The sequence below is a fragment of the Papio anubis genome, chromosome 8 (assembly GCF_008728515.1).
Source record: "Papio anubis isolate 15944 chromosome 8, Panubis1.0, whole genome shotgun sequence".
Lineage (NCBI taxonomy): Eukaryota > Metazoa > Chordata > Mammalia > Primates > Cercopithecidae > Papio > Papio anubis.
In genome coordinates, this window is record NC_044983.1 from 51,510,998 (window position 1) to 51,527,701 (window position 16,704).

The 16,704-nt window shown below is 46.4% G+C and overlaps 1 protein-coding gene across 3 annotated transcripts in view; it reads left to right on the forward strand.

Moving 5' to 3' along the window:
* Window positions 1–9,688: 9,688 nt before the first annotated feature.
* Window positions 9,689–16,704, forward strand: part of LYN (LYN proto-oncogene, Src family tyrosine kinase) — a 139,424-nt gene continuing 132,408 nt past the window's right edge. The window contains exon 1 of one of the 3 annotated variants that reach the window (XM_021942327.2): window positions 9,689–10,203. In XM_021942327.2, the coding sequence (XP_021798019.1) occupies window positions 9,877–10,203 (327 nt within the window). In that variant the 5' untranslated portion in view covers window positions 9,689–9,876. The remainder of the gene's footprint in view (window positions 10,204–16,704) is intronic. The other 2 variants (XM_003902768.4, XM_003902767.4) reach the window with 2 other exon arrangements.

Sequence of the window (16,704 nt, forward strand, 5' to 3'; positions counted from 1 at the left end):
AGGAGAGGAGTCTGTGGATTTGTGTTCTTCTGGAGCTCATGAACCTTCTTCCCAGGCCATGCTCTAGGCACCACAAACCCCAAAGTCCCTGACCATGTGTTTGTGGGCTGACCAGGTATTTTGTAGATGAGATTAACATTTAATACAGTACATATTAAATAAGGCAGATTACCCTGCATAACATGGTACAATCCAATCAGCTGAAGGTTTTAAGAGAAAAAGACTGAGGTTCTATGAAGAGGGAATTCTGTCAGTAGACTGCCTCTGAACTTGAGTTGCAACATCAACTCAGCCTTGGGTCTCCAGCTTGCTAGCCTGCCTGGTAGATGCCAGACTTACTACCCCCAAAATCACATGAGTCACTTCCTTAGAATAAATCTCTCTCTTTTGAATAGACAGATAGATACAGAGATATCTCCTATGGATTCTGTTTCTTTGGAGAGCCTTAACTAATACAAAGGTACATTTAAGGCTGGGCAGTGGCTCATGCTTGTAATCCCAGCACTTTGGGAGGCTGAGGCAGGCAGATCACTTGAGCCCAGGAGTTGAAGACTAGCCTGGGCAAAATGGTGAAACCCAGTTTCTGCAAAAAATACAAAAATTAGCTGGGCCTAGTGATGTGTGACATGCACCTGTAGTCCCAGCTACTTGGGAGGCTGAGGTGGGAGAATCACTTAAGCCCAGGAGGTTGAGGCCGCAGTGAGCAGTGATTGCACCACTGTACTCCAGCCTGGGCAGCGGGTGTGAGATTCCATCTGAAAAAAAAAAAAAAAGGGTACATTGTCCAAGTAGAATGATAGACCATATTTTATTTAATATTTTGTTACTTGAAGGCTGGTCGTGATGGCTCATGCCTGTACCCAGCATTTTGGGAGGCCAAGGCGGGTGAATAACCTGAGGTCAGGAGTTCAAGGCCAGCCTGCTAAACATGGTGACACCCCATCTCTACTAAAAATACAAAAATTAGCAGGACATAGTGGCAGGCGTCTGTAATCCCAGCTACTCAGGAAGCTGAGGCAGGAGAATCGAACCCAGGTGGTGGAGGTTGCAGTGAGCTTAGATCATGCAGAATGAAACTCCGTCTCAAAAAAAACAAAAAACAAAAAAAAAAACCAAAAAAACAAAAAAGAACAACAACAACAAAACCTTTGCCACTTGATATACATAGATGAGACACATGGTATTTGGACCTCCATTTTCACTCTCACAAATTGCCCGCAAGTATGAGGGTTGAGCCTGAATATTCCTACAGTTCCCACTTTATGGAATACACAGGACCTATGTATGAGTGCTCTCAAGGTAGTTAATATCCCAGAAAGCTCCAGAAGAATCTGTACAATGGAAGGAGATGAGGAGAGGGAGCATGGCAGCACAGTAGAAAGGCCACAGGCCTAGCCAGTTAAGCCCATAGTCAGATCTTGACTCGATCACTCACTAGCTGTGAGTAACCTGTATGATCTTGTGAAACTTTCTTAACCCTTCTGTGACTCAGTTGCATTGAAAGTAAGACAGGGTTAATAGCACGTTCCACAAAGATTACTGTGAGAATTATGTGTGCGTATAAAATGTACAGAAGTGACTTGCCCAGCCCCTGAGGCAGACTGAAGACTCAATCACCATTAGCAGGGTTTTCACCACAAACCAAGCAAAATATTGCTTCTCTGGGTTCCAACACAGTAGGCGTTTCCCCTTACACCATACTAACCTTTCATTTAGCAAACTCGCTCTGAGTACCTTCTGCTTATGTGCACTGCACTGAATGCTTAGGGTAACAAACAATAATCAAAACGAAACCAAACAGACAGGCCCAGATCCTCATTCAGGAGTTCACCATCTGGTATTAAGAACTCTGTGTAGATAAATAACAATACTAGAATAAAGGTATAAACTGACAAGTGTCAACAAGAACTAGACATCACTTTCCATGAGATCCTTCCTTCCTTCCTTCCTTCTGTCTCTTTCTTTCTCTCTCTCTCTCTTTTATTTATTTATTTATTTTTGAGTCAGAGTCTCGCTGTGTCACCCAGGCTGGAGTGCAGTGGCATGATCTCGGCTCATTGTAACCTCTGCCTCCCGGGTTCAAGGGATTCTCCTACCTCAGCCTCCTGAGTAGCTGGGATGACAGGCATGTGCCACAAGTCCGAATAAGTTTTGCATTTTTTAGTAGAGATGGGGTTTCACCATGTTGGCCAGACTGGTCTCGAACTCCTGACCTCAAGTGATCCACCTGCCTCGGCCTCCCAAAATGGTGGGATTATAGGTGTGAGCCACAGCACCCGGCCTTTTGTATTTTTTGTAGAGATGGAGTTTTGCCATATTGCCGAGGCTGGTCTCCAATTCCTGAGCTCAAGGAATCCTCCTGCCTCTGCCACCCAAAGTGCTGAGATTACAGGTGTAAGTCATTGTGCCTGACCTTTCTGTGGGATTTCAAAGAAGGAAGAGATGTGCTGTGTCTGCAGAAGGCCTCCTTGGTGAGGTGGCATTTACACTGTCCTGAAAGATGGGTAAGACCCAGCTGTGTGAGGATGGAGGTCAAGAAAGGCAGTGAGTGAAAACAAAGGCATAAAGGCGTCTGTTGTTGTGGCTTGAGCCACCCCAAAATACTCTCAATATTGTGTATACTCATAATATTAGCCAACCTCCTACTCCTCCTTCCACCTCCTCCTCCACCTCACACCATCACTTTTCTCCTTAGATTGGGAACACTGGGCCACTTGGCTACCTTCCCAGCACCTGTGAGAGCTAGATGTGGCTCATTTTATAGATGAGCAAACAGAGTCCTGTTGAGTATAGTTTTTCCAGTAATCACAGGTACAGAAAGAACCTCTTCTGACATCCTTGGGTCATGTAAGCAAGCAAATCAGGTTCAAAATCATATTAGTTTAGTCAAAACTCTTGCTGGGTTGGAAGGCAAATGAATATAGCTCCCTTTCTGACTTTAGGAGTGCAAGTTTTTCCATTTATAATTTTGCATCCTGTCCACAATCTGATCTGAAGAATCCCTAACTAAGAACCAAATACTATATGTCATAGGACAGTTGTATTTTTAGGATAGTAGTATTCTTGGAGATTAACAGTAACTAATCAAGATAAACAGGACTTCCGAGGAACAGACACATATAAACCATTCAGATCAATGAAAGGACGTGCCCAGAGTCAGAGAAAACCACAGCCCACCCTGGGATGAGCTTTATCTTATAGAGGGTGGCTGAGATTTTACTGAGTCACCTGGAGCAATGCTCTGCATTTTCTGGACTTTTCTGGAGGTGGAAGTAAGAAATGGAAAGTGACTATAATGAAGCCATCAAGGTGTCCTTAGCACTGTTGCTGGGCACATGATATTATGGGTCTGGGAAAACCAGCCGACGAAGTTCATATTAAAGCATACCTACACCTTTTCACCTATAATTCAAGATGTCTTATGGGGTATGAACGTCCAGCATTTCTGAATTTAGTTTAGGGTGACGATGAAACAATAATCAGCTTGGTGGCTCTGAGAGGTCTCTATCGATTTCTGTGAAATATCTCTTGTCTTAGAGCAATGCTGGCCACATACAAGAAGTGGTAATAACTACATCATGCTATGAGGCTTAAGAACTAGGAGGGATTCAGTCAATGCCTCCGACCAAGCCAAAAACTAGAAGCAGTATTTGAAGTTTATTCAGAGGCAACATACATAGACAGGCTGGGTGCAATGGTGCATGCCTATAATCCCAGCATTTTGGGAGGCCAAGACAGGTGGATCATTTAAGGTCAGGAGTTAGAGACCAGCCTGGCCAACAGGTGAAACCCCCATCTCTACTAAAAATACAAAAATTAGCTGTGTATAATGGTGCATGCCTGTCATCCCAGCTACTCATGAGACTGAGGCTGGAGAGTCACGTGAGCCTGAGAGGTGAGGTGAGGGTTACAGAGAGCCAAGAGCACTCCAACCTGGGTAACAGAGTGAGACTCCATCTCAAAAACACACACACACACACACACACACACACACACACACAAAACCCCATAGGCCGGGCGCAGTGGCTCAAGCCTGTAATGCCAGCACTTTGGGAGGCCGAGACGGGTGGATCACGAGGTCAGGAGATCGAGACCATCCTGGCTAACACGGTGAAACCTCGTCTCTACTAAAAATACAAAAAACTAGCCAGGCGAGGTGGTGGGCACCTGTAGTCCCAGCTACTCGGGAAGCTGAGGCAGGAGAATGGCTTAAACCCGGGAGGCGGAGCTTGCAGTGAGGTGAGATCCGGCCACTGTACTCCAGCCTGGGCGACAGAGCGAGACTCCATCTCAAAAAAAAACAGAAAAAACAAAAAAAACCCATAGACAGAAACTGAACATCCAAGATGGCTACCAAACCAGATGCATACATACATGAAAATAATACAACATCAAACAAGGCAGACGATGTTACCAGAACATAAAATCATTATCAGTATTACACAAACATCCTCATTTGGCTCCATCATCATCTGATGGCTGCTACCAAACTGCTTTTGTATAATTGAATATGGGACCCCATCTTGTTCCTGGCACATAGGAGGTGATGAGTGAATGGAAACATAGTCTGGCTCACATGGTCAAGGAATAAATGAGAGGCAATGGTCCTGACTGGACCCTGAAGGGTCCCTGATAGTTCATCATGAAAGGTTACTTTGGACAAGCTCCATCCCCATAGAGTGATGTAAAGCTCAATGAAGGAGGCTGGGTTTGCCCTCATACTGGGAAAGGAGTGTAGGCACCTACATGTGTCACTTCCATGCTCACGATTTAAACTATTTTGCTGTCAGCCAGGTGCAGTGGCTCACACTTGTAATCCTAGCACTTTGGGAGGCCAAGGCGGGCAGATCACCTGAGGTTAGGAGTTTGAGACCAGCCTGACCAACATGGTGAAACCCTGTCTCACTAAAGATAAAAAATTAGCCAGGAATAGTGGCGCACACCTGTAATCCCAGCTACTTGGGAGGCTGAGGCAGGAGAATTGCTTGAACCTGAGAGGCAGAAGTTGCAGTGAGCTGAGATCGTGCCATTGCACTCCAGCCTGGGCAAAAAGAGTGAAACTCCATCTCAAAAAATAATAATTGTAATCCCAGCACTTTGGGAGGCCAAGGCAGGTGGGTCACAAGGTCTGGAGTTAGAGAACATCCTGGCTAACATGGTGAAACCCTGTCTCTACTGAAAATACAAAAAAATTAGCCTGGGCGTGGTGGTACACACCTGTAATCCCAGCTACTTGGGAGGCTGAGGCAGGAGAATTGCTTGAACCCGAGAGGCGGAGGTTGTGGTGAGCCGAGCTCGTGCCATTGCACTCCAGTCTGGGTGACAGAGTGAGACTCTGTCTAAATAAATAAATAAATAAATAAATAAATAAATAAATAAAACACATGCGCGCGCACACACACAAAACAAAACCAAAAAAACTCCACTATTTTTCTGTGATGCCTATGCCAGTGGCCAAGGCAGCAGCACATCAGCGAGCACAGTTCCAGGAGCTCTGCTAGTGCCAGGTGGCAGTGATGCATGACATTCCTGCCCATTCTCAGCTGTCTTGCGGTGTATGAACATTCAGCATTTCTGAATTAAGTTTAGGGTGATGATGAAACAACGGCCAGCTTGGTGGCTCTGAGAGGTCTCTATTCACATTAATAGCTGTGTTTTCTGTTTGACAGCTGGTCCCAGGTGCAGCTTTCAGCAAATCCATCACCTGGGTATATGAGTTGGGACAAAAACACGCTTAGCCCCTTCATGAAGATTGATCTTGACATCACTGTGCTACAAGGAGCTTTGTGAGACTGGGTTCAGCTCAAAAAGTTGCCAAACCTACTTGACCATACATACTTTCTCCATGTAATACCTGTTAATAATGGATAAGCATTTTTTAAAAACTGCCTGTGGCAATTTATGTATAATAATATTTTATACAGTTAAAATTTTTTCGTAGCCTAAAATAATTCTTAGCAATTTTTCTGTTTTTCTTTATTAATTTCCTTGTATCTATAATCACTTGTGCTAAAGTCACCCATTTTCCCCAGTAATACAGGTTTAATATTCTCAATCCTTACCACTTTACCCTCACACATAGGCACATATCCTGGCTACTTTTTTTTTTTTTTTTGGAAACCGAGTCTCACTCTGTTGTCCATGCTGGAGTGCAGTGGCGTGATCTCAGCTCACTGCAACCTCCGACTCCTGGGTTCAAGCAATTCTCTTGCCTCGGCCTCCCAAGTAACTGGGACTACAGGTGTGAACCAACACGCCCAGCTAATTTTTGTATTTTTAGTAGAGACACAGTTCACCATGTTGGCCAGGTTGGTCTCAAACTCCTGACCTCAGGTGATCCACCCGCGTCAGGCTCCCAAAGTGCTGGGATTACAGGTGTGAGCCACTGCATCCAGCCACATGCTACTCTCTTAAAGACAGAGGAGCTGGGGGCGTGAGGGCTTGAGGAAGGTGGACATTGTTCAGAGAGGTGAGCTCCAGGCTAGGGGAGGGCAGAGCACACTCCACCAGTGGTTCCCAAACGTGGCTGCTCATTGGAACCACCTGGCAAGGTTTTCAGTCTCTGATAATTGGGGTTCCCCTCACCATCCCCATCCTCCAAAGACTGATTTAACTGGTCTAGGTAGAGCCTGGGCATGGAGATATTTTAGCAGCTCAGGTGATTCTAATGTGCTGCCAGGGTTGAGCACCATTACTCTGTATTATTTGCTACTTGGTAGTTAGGTCTGTGGCTAAGTTTGCAAGAGTTGGATGTAAGAAGAGTAGAAGAGGCAGCAGAGGCAACCCACACAGTGGCAGTGGGATGGGTTGCAGCACAGATGATTTGGTGGACCGCATGAACAGGTGAGCAGCATGACCAGTCGTGGCCTTAAGCGCCATGACCACGCCTGAGATGATGATGGCGGTGCTAATGAAGTTTCTAGGGGTCAGATATTTCATTTTCCCACAATGGATGATGGGATGCTCTTGTATGCTGTCGTGTCCCATTATTTGCAGTAGTTACGTTCTATAGTCACTGTGAACACTGCATTAGCGAATACCGAGTCACTGCTTCTTAGGTTCCTGTGAGTCTCTGGACATAACATTTTCATTACATTATGATTAATACATAACCATACATGGTGTGTGTTTCTGTTTAATGGACACCTTATTTAATATATGGCTGATTCATTACATTGAGTTCACAGCCAATAGCATAGTAGCTCCTACCTGCAGGACGGTTCTCCAGCGGGCACACCACAGCCTCTGGTGCTTAGCAACAACAGATAGCATTTTAGTAAGCTCTACGCTTGGGACCATTTATTTTTTATTTTTATTTTTTTTTTATGGGGAGGGGGATCTCACGATATTGCCCAGGCTGGTCTTGAACTCCTGAGCTCAAGCAATCCTCCCACCTCGGCCTCCCAAAGTGCTGGTATTATAGGCATGAGCCACTGCGCCCGGTCACTTGGGGGCCATTTTAAACAGCAAAATCACCAACGAAAAGCACAGAAGTGTGGAAAGCATAAACTAAATGGACAGCAAAAAGGATACAAGAAGGCAGAGAATCGCCTTGTCTCACTATAGCCGGGAGGGTGTGTGGGGGGCAAATCAAGATTTTTACTGCTCTGGGATGTGCGTGGCTATGAGTGACTAGGAAAACACCTCGAGCATTGATTTTGGGGTTACAAATAAATTTTAGCAAGTGGATAAATTCACAAACATGGTATCTGCAAAAATGAGGATACACTGTACGTAACATATTTCCAATACCTCCTTCTCTTGTCCCGACCATGGTATTCCTTCCTTTCTTCAAAGACCCACCTACTCTGTCAAGGAGCCTTAGTTGATTTGCACCCTGCCTCTGATCACTGCCTTCTGTGCTCAATTGAGAGAAAACCGGTGAGATAAATCAGTCAATCAATCAATTAACCAATCAATCAATACTAATGAAGTATTTTAAATAACCCAACATAATTTCTGGGAGGTGCTTAGCATAATTTGTTGCGAAGCATAGTTTCTGGAATAGATAAATATAAAAAGCAGTGCCTTCCCAAAAGGAGTTTACCAGTAGTTGAGGAGAAAAGGCTAACATGGGCAAACAATGCTTAAAATTACCTAGGTCTAGCTTAAAAGAATGTTGCACACCATAAATGCTACAGATGCTTTAAAAAGTTGCCTATCAATACGAGCTTTAAATAAAATTTTCCTGAGAAACAGAACTTTCATGGGGCATTAAGAAGGAAAGACAATACGGAGAATGATTGAATGAAGTATTCAGCAAGTATAAATGCAGCCTAAGAAGTGGAAATTAGCATCGTATTGTTTTTTTCCAAATAAGAATGAAGAGATGAACTTAGCGAGGACACTTTCGTGAGGAGTTAGGGAGTTGGGGAGCTGGGTGCAAGCTCAGGTCTGCCTGATGATGCTTTGTTCCTTACCCTGAGAGATGTTTTACCAAAAACACTGACAGATATTCCTGATAGATTAACCAATACCAAACGTTTTGAATCCTATTCTTATTAGCCACACACGTTTGGCCAGGATATGAAGGATTCCTCAGCAGCAGCAGATACTTTAATGTAGGGTGAATATATTTGAGAGATCATTCTTAAGAAAAGTCCAGGCAAGAGGCCCTCAGGTAGTGAATTATTCCATAGGATTCTTTTTTTTTTCTTTTTTCTTCATTTTTCCATTTTTCTCCATAGGATTCTTGACAGGTTTCAATTACACACCTTCCCATGGGTAACCCACCCCTTCTCTTCAGCAGTAAACTAACGACTACCTATCAGTGAACATCACAGGTATAAACCACCTTTCTTTTTTTCTTTTAAGGAATTAGTATGCAAACTTTAGTACTCCTTTCCTAGTAACAAATGACTGCTGTATCACATTGTGTCACAAGGCAGCTGCTTTGACTTATTGCTCTGTAGCTGGGGCCAGCCTCTTCAGAACATTGTTAATGAGAGAAAGGAAGTGCTTTGGGCAGTGTCTGGCCCATCAGGCCCTCTGTAAATGTTTGCTATTAATGCAAAGACCAAGTCTCCCACAGTGTCCAATTTGTTTCCTTGTAAATTTTTCAAGGTACTGCAATGCTGGGATCCCAGTGAACAGAATCTGGCGTAGAAGAAGTGGGTATCCACTGACCGAGCCTAATCTTACATCTTGGATTTGTAAGTGGCATTTGTTGAGTTTAACATGAGCTTAAGGACGCGGTCACACATTCTTCCAGCAAACACTGGTCAGGCACCTGCTACCTGCAAGCACTGCCCTGCATGCTGGGATGCAGCTGTAGTAGGAATGAAATAACGCCAGCATTCCTGCATGCGGCCAGTGCGTGCCCTGTACAGAAAGGTACACGAGATAGGCATCCTTACATCCATTGTCCTGGGAGGAAACTGAGGCTTTGAGAAACGGAGAACCTGCCGGGACCTTTGACTCCATGTCATCCCCTTCCACATCAATGCCCTGAACAGCCTCCTGTACACCCTTAAGGAACTTACCCTTAATGATTATTAAGAACTCAACGAGACCCCGAGCATCACCTCGGCATATCGCGCGCGTCCTTTCTCTAGAGAACCCCAAATGTTGGAAGGCATCAGAGCGCACCTCCTCCGCTCCCGGGAGCACCCCCTTCCTAACACCTTGGGGATGGGTCGGAAGGAAAGGAAAGGAGACGCGAGAGGTATCGTCGATGTGCCTGCGAAGCCCAGGCTCCTCCGGAGATCCTTCCGTCCGTCCCTACAGTAGAAGGCTGGCCCAGGCTGTTCCACTCCCCGGAGCTGCAGACTGAGTCGCCAGGTTTCTGTGCCTTCAAAGCCCTGCGCGACGGCCACACCAAACACCCAAACCTTGGGCAGGGACCAAACGGTCACTTCCCCGCCCTCCGGGCTCGATATGCAAATCCGAGCACCAGGAAGTAGCTGGGACCTCTCGACCGAGCCCAGAGACAGCCAGTTCCTCTCCCGCCGCGCCGGGCCGCGCTGCCGCTCGCTCCCCGGCCGTGGCGCCTCCGGGCCCGACGCGCTGCAGCCTCCATCCCGCGGCAAGCGGGGCGGCCGCGCCAACCCCGGCCCCGCGCCAGCAGCCCCTCGCCGGGCGTCCCGCGTTCCCGGCCAGCAGCCTCCCCCTACGCAGGTCCTGCTGGGCCGCCCCGTCGCGCCCCCTGCTCTGAACTCAAGTCACCGTGGAGCTCCGCCACCCCGAAACTTTCACCGCGAGCGGGTGAGTCCTCTGCGCGAACCCAAGTGTGGGCGCGGGCACGCGGGCCGTGGGTGCAGGGGCCGCGGCTGTGCCACTAGCCAGAGTCCCGGGCGCAGGGTCGACTCGGGGCCGGGGGCATCGGCGCGGCCCGCGGCGGCTTCCTGGCCGCACAGCCTCCGGGCCTCGGCGGCGAAGGCTCTCAGATGTCTTCAGCCGGCGGGTGACCGGGCCCGGGGGAGCCAGGGTGCGGGGACCGAGGCTCCGCAGGTGTCAGCGGCTGAGCCGCGCAGGGGAGTGCTGGGAGGTGCGGGCGCGGGGGCGGGCTCACCGCGGGTCCTTCCCGGCGAGGGCCCGAGGGCCGGCTGCTGTCCCCGCTCCGGCCGCTCCGCGCGCACGGCGGCGAAGCCCGTGCCCTTGCGGAGCGGGCGCGCGGCAGGGATACTGGAGACAACTCCTCGGATTGTGCAATCTGGTCTCCCCTCTGGACCCTGGGTCCCCTGGAAGTGGGAGATGGGGCTCGGCCGGCAGCCTCTCGAGGCCCGCTTACAGCTGCCCTCCCTGGTGGCCCGGGGCAGGAGCGTGACGTCGAGGGTCTGCGGCGGAGGCTGGAGCTCACCCTCCCGCTGCGGCGCCTCTCGGCCTGCGGAGGAGCAGTCCGGTGCTTTTGCCGGCTGAGAGGAAGCGAGAGTTATTTTAAGAATTCAGGGGTTGCCTTTCCTTCGCCTTGGGGGAAGGGCCTAATAGTCAGTTCCCACTTTCCTGCATTCTCTGGGTCCATGGTGGCATCTTTTGCTTGCGGTGCATTCGTAACTTTCCAACAGCCTGCCTGTCGTGTGAACTAGTGGTTGTATCTTCATTTCTTTGTATATCCGTGTGTGTTAATTATCCCAAATTCGCCCTTCTTCGCCGGCTCAGAATCCAGGCCTTGCACTTTTCTGGCTGTATATTTAGGGGACCGATTATTGAAATTCCCTGTTTGGGTTTCTTCATCTTTGAGAGAGCATATATACCTCAGGGACTGTTTAGTACACACAGAGACCCTAGTACATACCAAACATTTCATAAACGATGTTACTGTTATTTATTGCAGTGACTTCTATTCATATAAACGAGGCTTCTTGGTTCTTTGCAGCCTGGTGATATTGAACCTAAGACTACCATGTCTGATTTAGCCATCTGACCTTATTAGTAAATCTGCTTAATAAATACATGAGGGATTTGCTGTCCCAAAGCAGGGCCCAGTAGTCTGACTTGCCCTAAAGAACTAGCCAATAAACTGGTGGGCTACAGGGATGTTTTCTCTCTACAGCCAACAGCTAAAGCCATGCCCTGGGGAATAGGCACTGCAAGAGCCTAGGTCTTACTAAGCCCTTGTCTGTAAGAGTAAGCTTTGTTGGGAAAGGGTGGGATCCAGTTAGTCCCTCCATTCTCATTTGGAGGTAAGCAGGTAAGTGCTTTGAGACCTGAAGAAATTTCATTAGATCATAGAGTCTTTGGTGACTGGGTCTCTTTGGATGTAAATGTGTGGCCCTTTTGCTGAGTGAAGGATAGAGGGCAGCAGATGTAAGGGGAGAGAAAATTGGAGCCAGGAAACTTGGGTTTTGGCCTCTTCCATCATTTAATATACTGTGATTTGGGATAAACCACTTGGGTCATTTATTTAGCCAACATTTCCTTTATAGCAGCAGTCAGAGTTATATTGATTTGTCTGCAGGTTGATAGTCTGTATTCACCATTACAGTGGAAGCTCCATGAAAACCACTTCATCTGTCTTGTCCAAAATGATAGCCCCAGTGCCTGGCACATAGTAGGTGCTCAGTTTGAGATTACTTGGAAGAAGGAATGAAGGCCTCCTGTGAGCTTGCCCTATGCAAAACTGAGGACATAGGGAGATGAAGAAATAGAGCTGGTCCCTAAAGTGTTTGAAGCCTACTGGCCCTTTCTGTTGTGGTTTCTAAAACGGGGATTTGAGAGGCTTTGTTGATTGTAAAGTTACCCAGCACTGAGTTACCCACATTTAGTGTTCTAAATGAAGAGTCTCCACTCAGCACCGCTCTTCTCTACTTATCACTGGAAGAGAAGTCCTGATGTGGGGTGGTTAAGATGTTTCCTGCAAAGGTAGTTGGCCCAATCCAGAAGACCCACATTATTTTAGAGTCATTGGTGTTACCAAGGTAGGTGGAAACTTTGTAATCCCGCCCCAGCCCCACCCCTCCAATAGCTTTCTTTTAGCAGAAAAGTGGTCCAGCACTGTTCAATGACTTTGAAAGCCTTTTACTTCTATCTGTAGTATTTGTTTTTAGAAATAAATCACCAAAAACATCTGAGATTCCAGTTGGTTCACATGACTATGTGTTGTAACTTAACAAAATTAAATCATATTATTAATGTACAAACCCATACTAACTTTATAAATAAGGATACAATGTATCCATGCCCACAGCAGGGAAGGTTGTTATAAGCTCACTCCTACTGATGATCTCAGTGATGCATGGATGGGTGTTAACATTGAAAGGCCACCACAATCATTAGTCAGGACATCGATCAATGTCATATTGACAGCAGAGATAACCTCAGACCTTTTCTGGCTCTTCCTAGCGATGATGGTGAAAGTGTTAGCACCTTTCATTAGTTTAGGGCTCTGAAGTCTTCCTGAACTTGAATTTCATTTGAACCTCTTGTGGCTCCTATAGGATGGAGAAGGACAGATAAAGAAAAAGATTCAGGGGGTTGTCTAAGGTCACGGGCTTGGTTAAGTGGTACCATTAGGCGTAGTAGGTATGTTTTTTGACTCTTTCTACTTGTCCACCTTTGGACTTGTAGTGGGTGCTCAATTACAAATGCCTCTGAACTTACGATGATGCTGTGTCTCAATAAACCCAATCGTAAGTTGAAAATACTGAAAGTAGAAGATGCATTTAATACACTTAACCTACTAAACATCATAGATTAGTCTAACCTACCTTAAACATGGTCGAAACACTCACATTAGGCTACCGTTGGGCAAAATCATCTGACACAAAGCCTATTTTATAATAAAGTGTTGAATAGCTCATGTAATTTATTGAATACTGTATTAAAAGTGAAAAATGAAATTGTTGTATGGGTACTTGAAGTACACTTTTTACTGAATGCCTAATGCTTTTGCACCATCGTAAAGTTGAAAAATCGTTAAGTTGCGGACCATCTGTGCTTAAAAGCAAATAAATAGTTCATTTAACAAGCATTTTAAAAATGAAATCACGAGTTAATTTTCTTTTATCACTTGGTAATTTTCTGAACTAAGTGGCTAACTGCTCAGGACACAGCAGATGCACCATCAAGCTGAGCACTTAAAGCTGTCTTCTAGAAATGAATTTCTGTGCTTTTTAGCACTGTTTCTTGCTTGGGGGTGGGAAAGAGTGGTCTCCAGTAACTGCTAAGATGACACCTATACTGGCTGCTATCCGAGCAGCTCTAGTGACTGTCTTGGGGGCAATCAGTTGCTTATTGGTTAATTACCTGAGTAATACTTTGCAAAGGACTTTCCCCCACCTCTGCTGGAAGTGTCTCCCTGTAAACTTTACCAGCCTCCTGTATGGTTGTTTTACCAGTGAGAGCATCATTCAAGTGAAAATATAAATTAAGGAGACAGGGCTCATAGGACGCACATGAAAACACCTGATCATTTTGAGTACCTGCTATGTGCAAGGCACTGTTCTAGGCCAACAATATAGATATACATTGCCTCCCATCTTTTAAGGCTGATAATGCAGAGAAGAACATGGAAGAGGAAGTTGGGTTTTTTTTCCAGTCAGAAATACTGAAAGATTTCTTACAGCTGCCTGGTTTCCTGATACTTAAATTGTGAAACTTTGAGTTCACTCCATTATCATTTCTAAAATTTATTTTGAATAAGTTCCCTTTCGGGGGAAACACCCACGTGTAGAAAATGGTATGGAAATCTGCCAATGGAGGGATTAGAAATTTTGTAACAGTTAGTTTAAAGACTTGGAGCTTTTGAGGTTTTTGTTGTTGTTGTTTTGTTTGTTTCTTCTTTTTTAAGATGGAGGCTCACTCTGTCGCCCAGCCTGGAGTGCAATGGTGCAATCTCAGCTCACTGCAATCTCCACCTCCTGGGTTCAAGCAATCCTCCCTGCCTTTGCCTCCCAAGTAGTTGGGATTACTTACAAGCATATGCCACCACACCCAGCTAATTTTTGTATTTTCTGTAGAAATGGGGTTTCACCATGTTGGCCAGGCTGGTCTTGAACTCCTGACCCCAAGTGATCCTCCCACCTCGGCCTCACAAAGTGCTGGGATTACAGGTGTGAGCTACTGCGCCTGGCCTCTCTGGGGTATCTTTGGCTTAAGTTAATTGGAAGGGCTCTCTTTATTTTTTATTATGCCTCCCACTGAAGAGACAGAGTTTTTGCTCCTGTCACCCAGGCTGGAGTGCTTTGGTGCGATCTCAGTTCACTGCACCTCCATCTCCCGGATTCAAGTGATTCTCCTGCTTCAGCCTCCCTAGTAACTGTGATTACAGGTGCCCACCACCACGCCTGGCTAATTTTCGTATTTTTAATAGAGATGGGGTTTCACCATGTTGGCCAGGCTGATCTCGAACTCCTGACCTTAGGTGATCTGCCTGCCTCGGCCTCCCAAACTGCTGGAATTACAGGTGTGAACCACCGTGCCTGGCCCTCTCTTGTAATTTAGAAGAGCAAGTTTAAATAATTATTTGGGATGACGTATTAAAAAGCCTCATCCATGGTGACAAGAGCAGGGCCCTGTAGTAGCCTTTGTTGTTTATCTTCTTCATCCTGTTCTGTACTTCATTTTCTCTCATTACTGAATTAGCTGGCAGCATTCCTTATTTGCCACAGAGCTATTTCTTGAAAGCTGTATTTACACTCAGGGTATAGTTTTCCTTGGTATAGAACTCTTCCATGGCATTGCTTTTTCACTGGGCTTTATTAACCCTCAGGCTTCCAGTATCCCTTCTTCTGCTCTCCCCAGTTCTTTCCCTATCATCTTACAAAGCCTTCTGCAACCAGGAATTGGCATGAGCTGACCGTGTAGGGGAAGAGATTGTCAGTTAATCTCATTATTGTGAATGCTCAGTGTTCAGAATGCTGCTACTTAAATGACATCCTATAGAACTGCATGAATTGGGATACATTGAAAGAACCATTTCAGTGGCTGTTTCTTGATAGTTGAGGCTCTGCTTTTGGGTTGTAGAACACTGGGAAGAAATCTTCATAACTCAGAGCATTTTTTAGTTGGTCTCATTTCCTTTCTACAGTCCATGCTTCAGACAAACTTACATATTGCTTGCCTGCCCACACCTTTCTGTGAGCATCTGAAATCTCACTCACTCCTCTTTATTGACACCAGACCATACTGGTTGGAAGCTTCTTTCTAGTCCCCGCCTTCCTGTCTCCGTTGGTAAAACATCTGGTGGAGAGGTCTTCGGTCGGTCTTTGGGCCTACCCTTGGGCGCTGGTACAGTGAAACTGCTCCCACTGAAGCAATGATGTCATGTTGGTGTTTGTGCGTCTGGGTGCCCCCACTCTTCCTGTAAATGTTAACCCCCACAGAGGTGAGGGGAATGGAGAAGCTTGTCTCAGAGAGGCTCTCTGGAGAGGGAGGACCACTTCTGCTTTCCAGGGGGAAGCTGTGTCACGGAGAGCAGAACTGTAGCCCGCTGGACGGAGAAGGCCCCAGAGGAGGCAGGCAAGGAAGTGATACTTCCTCCTCCCCAGGCCCCGGGCCGGCCTGGGTCATTTGCCTGCAGCCCCACCTTCCTTACCACCCAAGGCTGCGTTTTCCTCGGGGTTCTTTCTACCCTCTGCTGCCTTCTGAATTTTCAGTTTGCCCTTAAGTGAGGGGTGGGGTAGGGGTGGGAGAGAGGAGGAGTCTGGAGTCATAGTGCAGAGCCTGCTTTGAAAGCCCACCCTGGCCATGCCTGACTTTCAGCAATGGAAAAAATGTACATTTTGAAATTCCCCGTCATGGAAAGTATTATGAAACTCTTGGGTAGATGTTTAGAAATCTTTAAATGTTCAGGCTACATAATAATTTTTAAATACTAACTATAATAATTCAGGACTATTTAAAAAATTGTTAAATTCCTTGTTAAATTCTTGGGACAGAACAGTGGCTGTCAAACATCTTCTTTTTCTTTTTTTTTTTTTTTTGAGATGGAGTCTCGCTGTCACCCAGGCTGTAGTGCAGCGGTGCGATCTCCACTCACTGCAACCTCCACCTCCCAGGTTCAAGGGATTCTGCTGCCTCAGCCTCCCGAGTAGCTGGGATTACAGGCGTGCGCCACCACGCCCGGCTAATTTTTGTATTTTTAGTAGAGACGGGTTTCACCATGTTGGCCAGGCTGGTCTCGAACACCTGACCTCAGGTGATCTGCCCATCTCGGCCTCCCAAAGTGCTGGGATTACAGGCATGAGCCACGGTGCCCACGTGTTAAACTTATTTGACCACAACCCATAGCAAGAAACATTTTACCATGTGCTCAATAAGCATCTA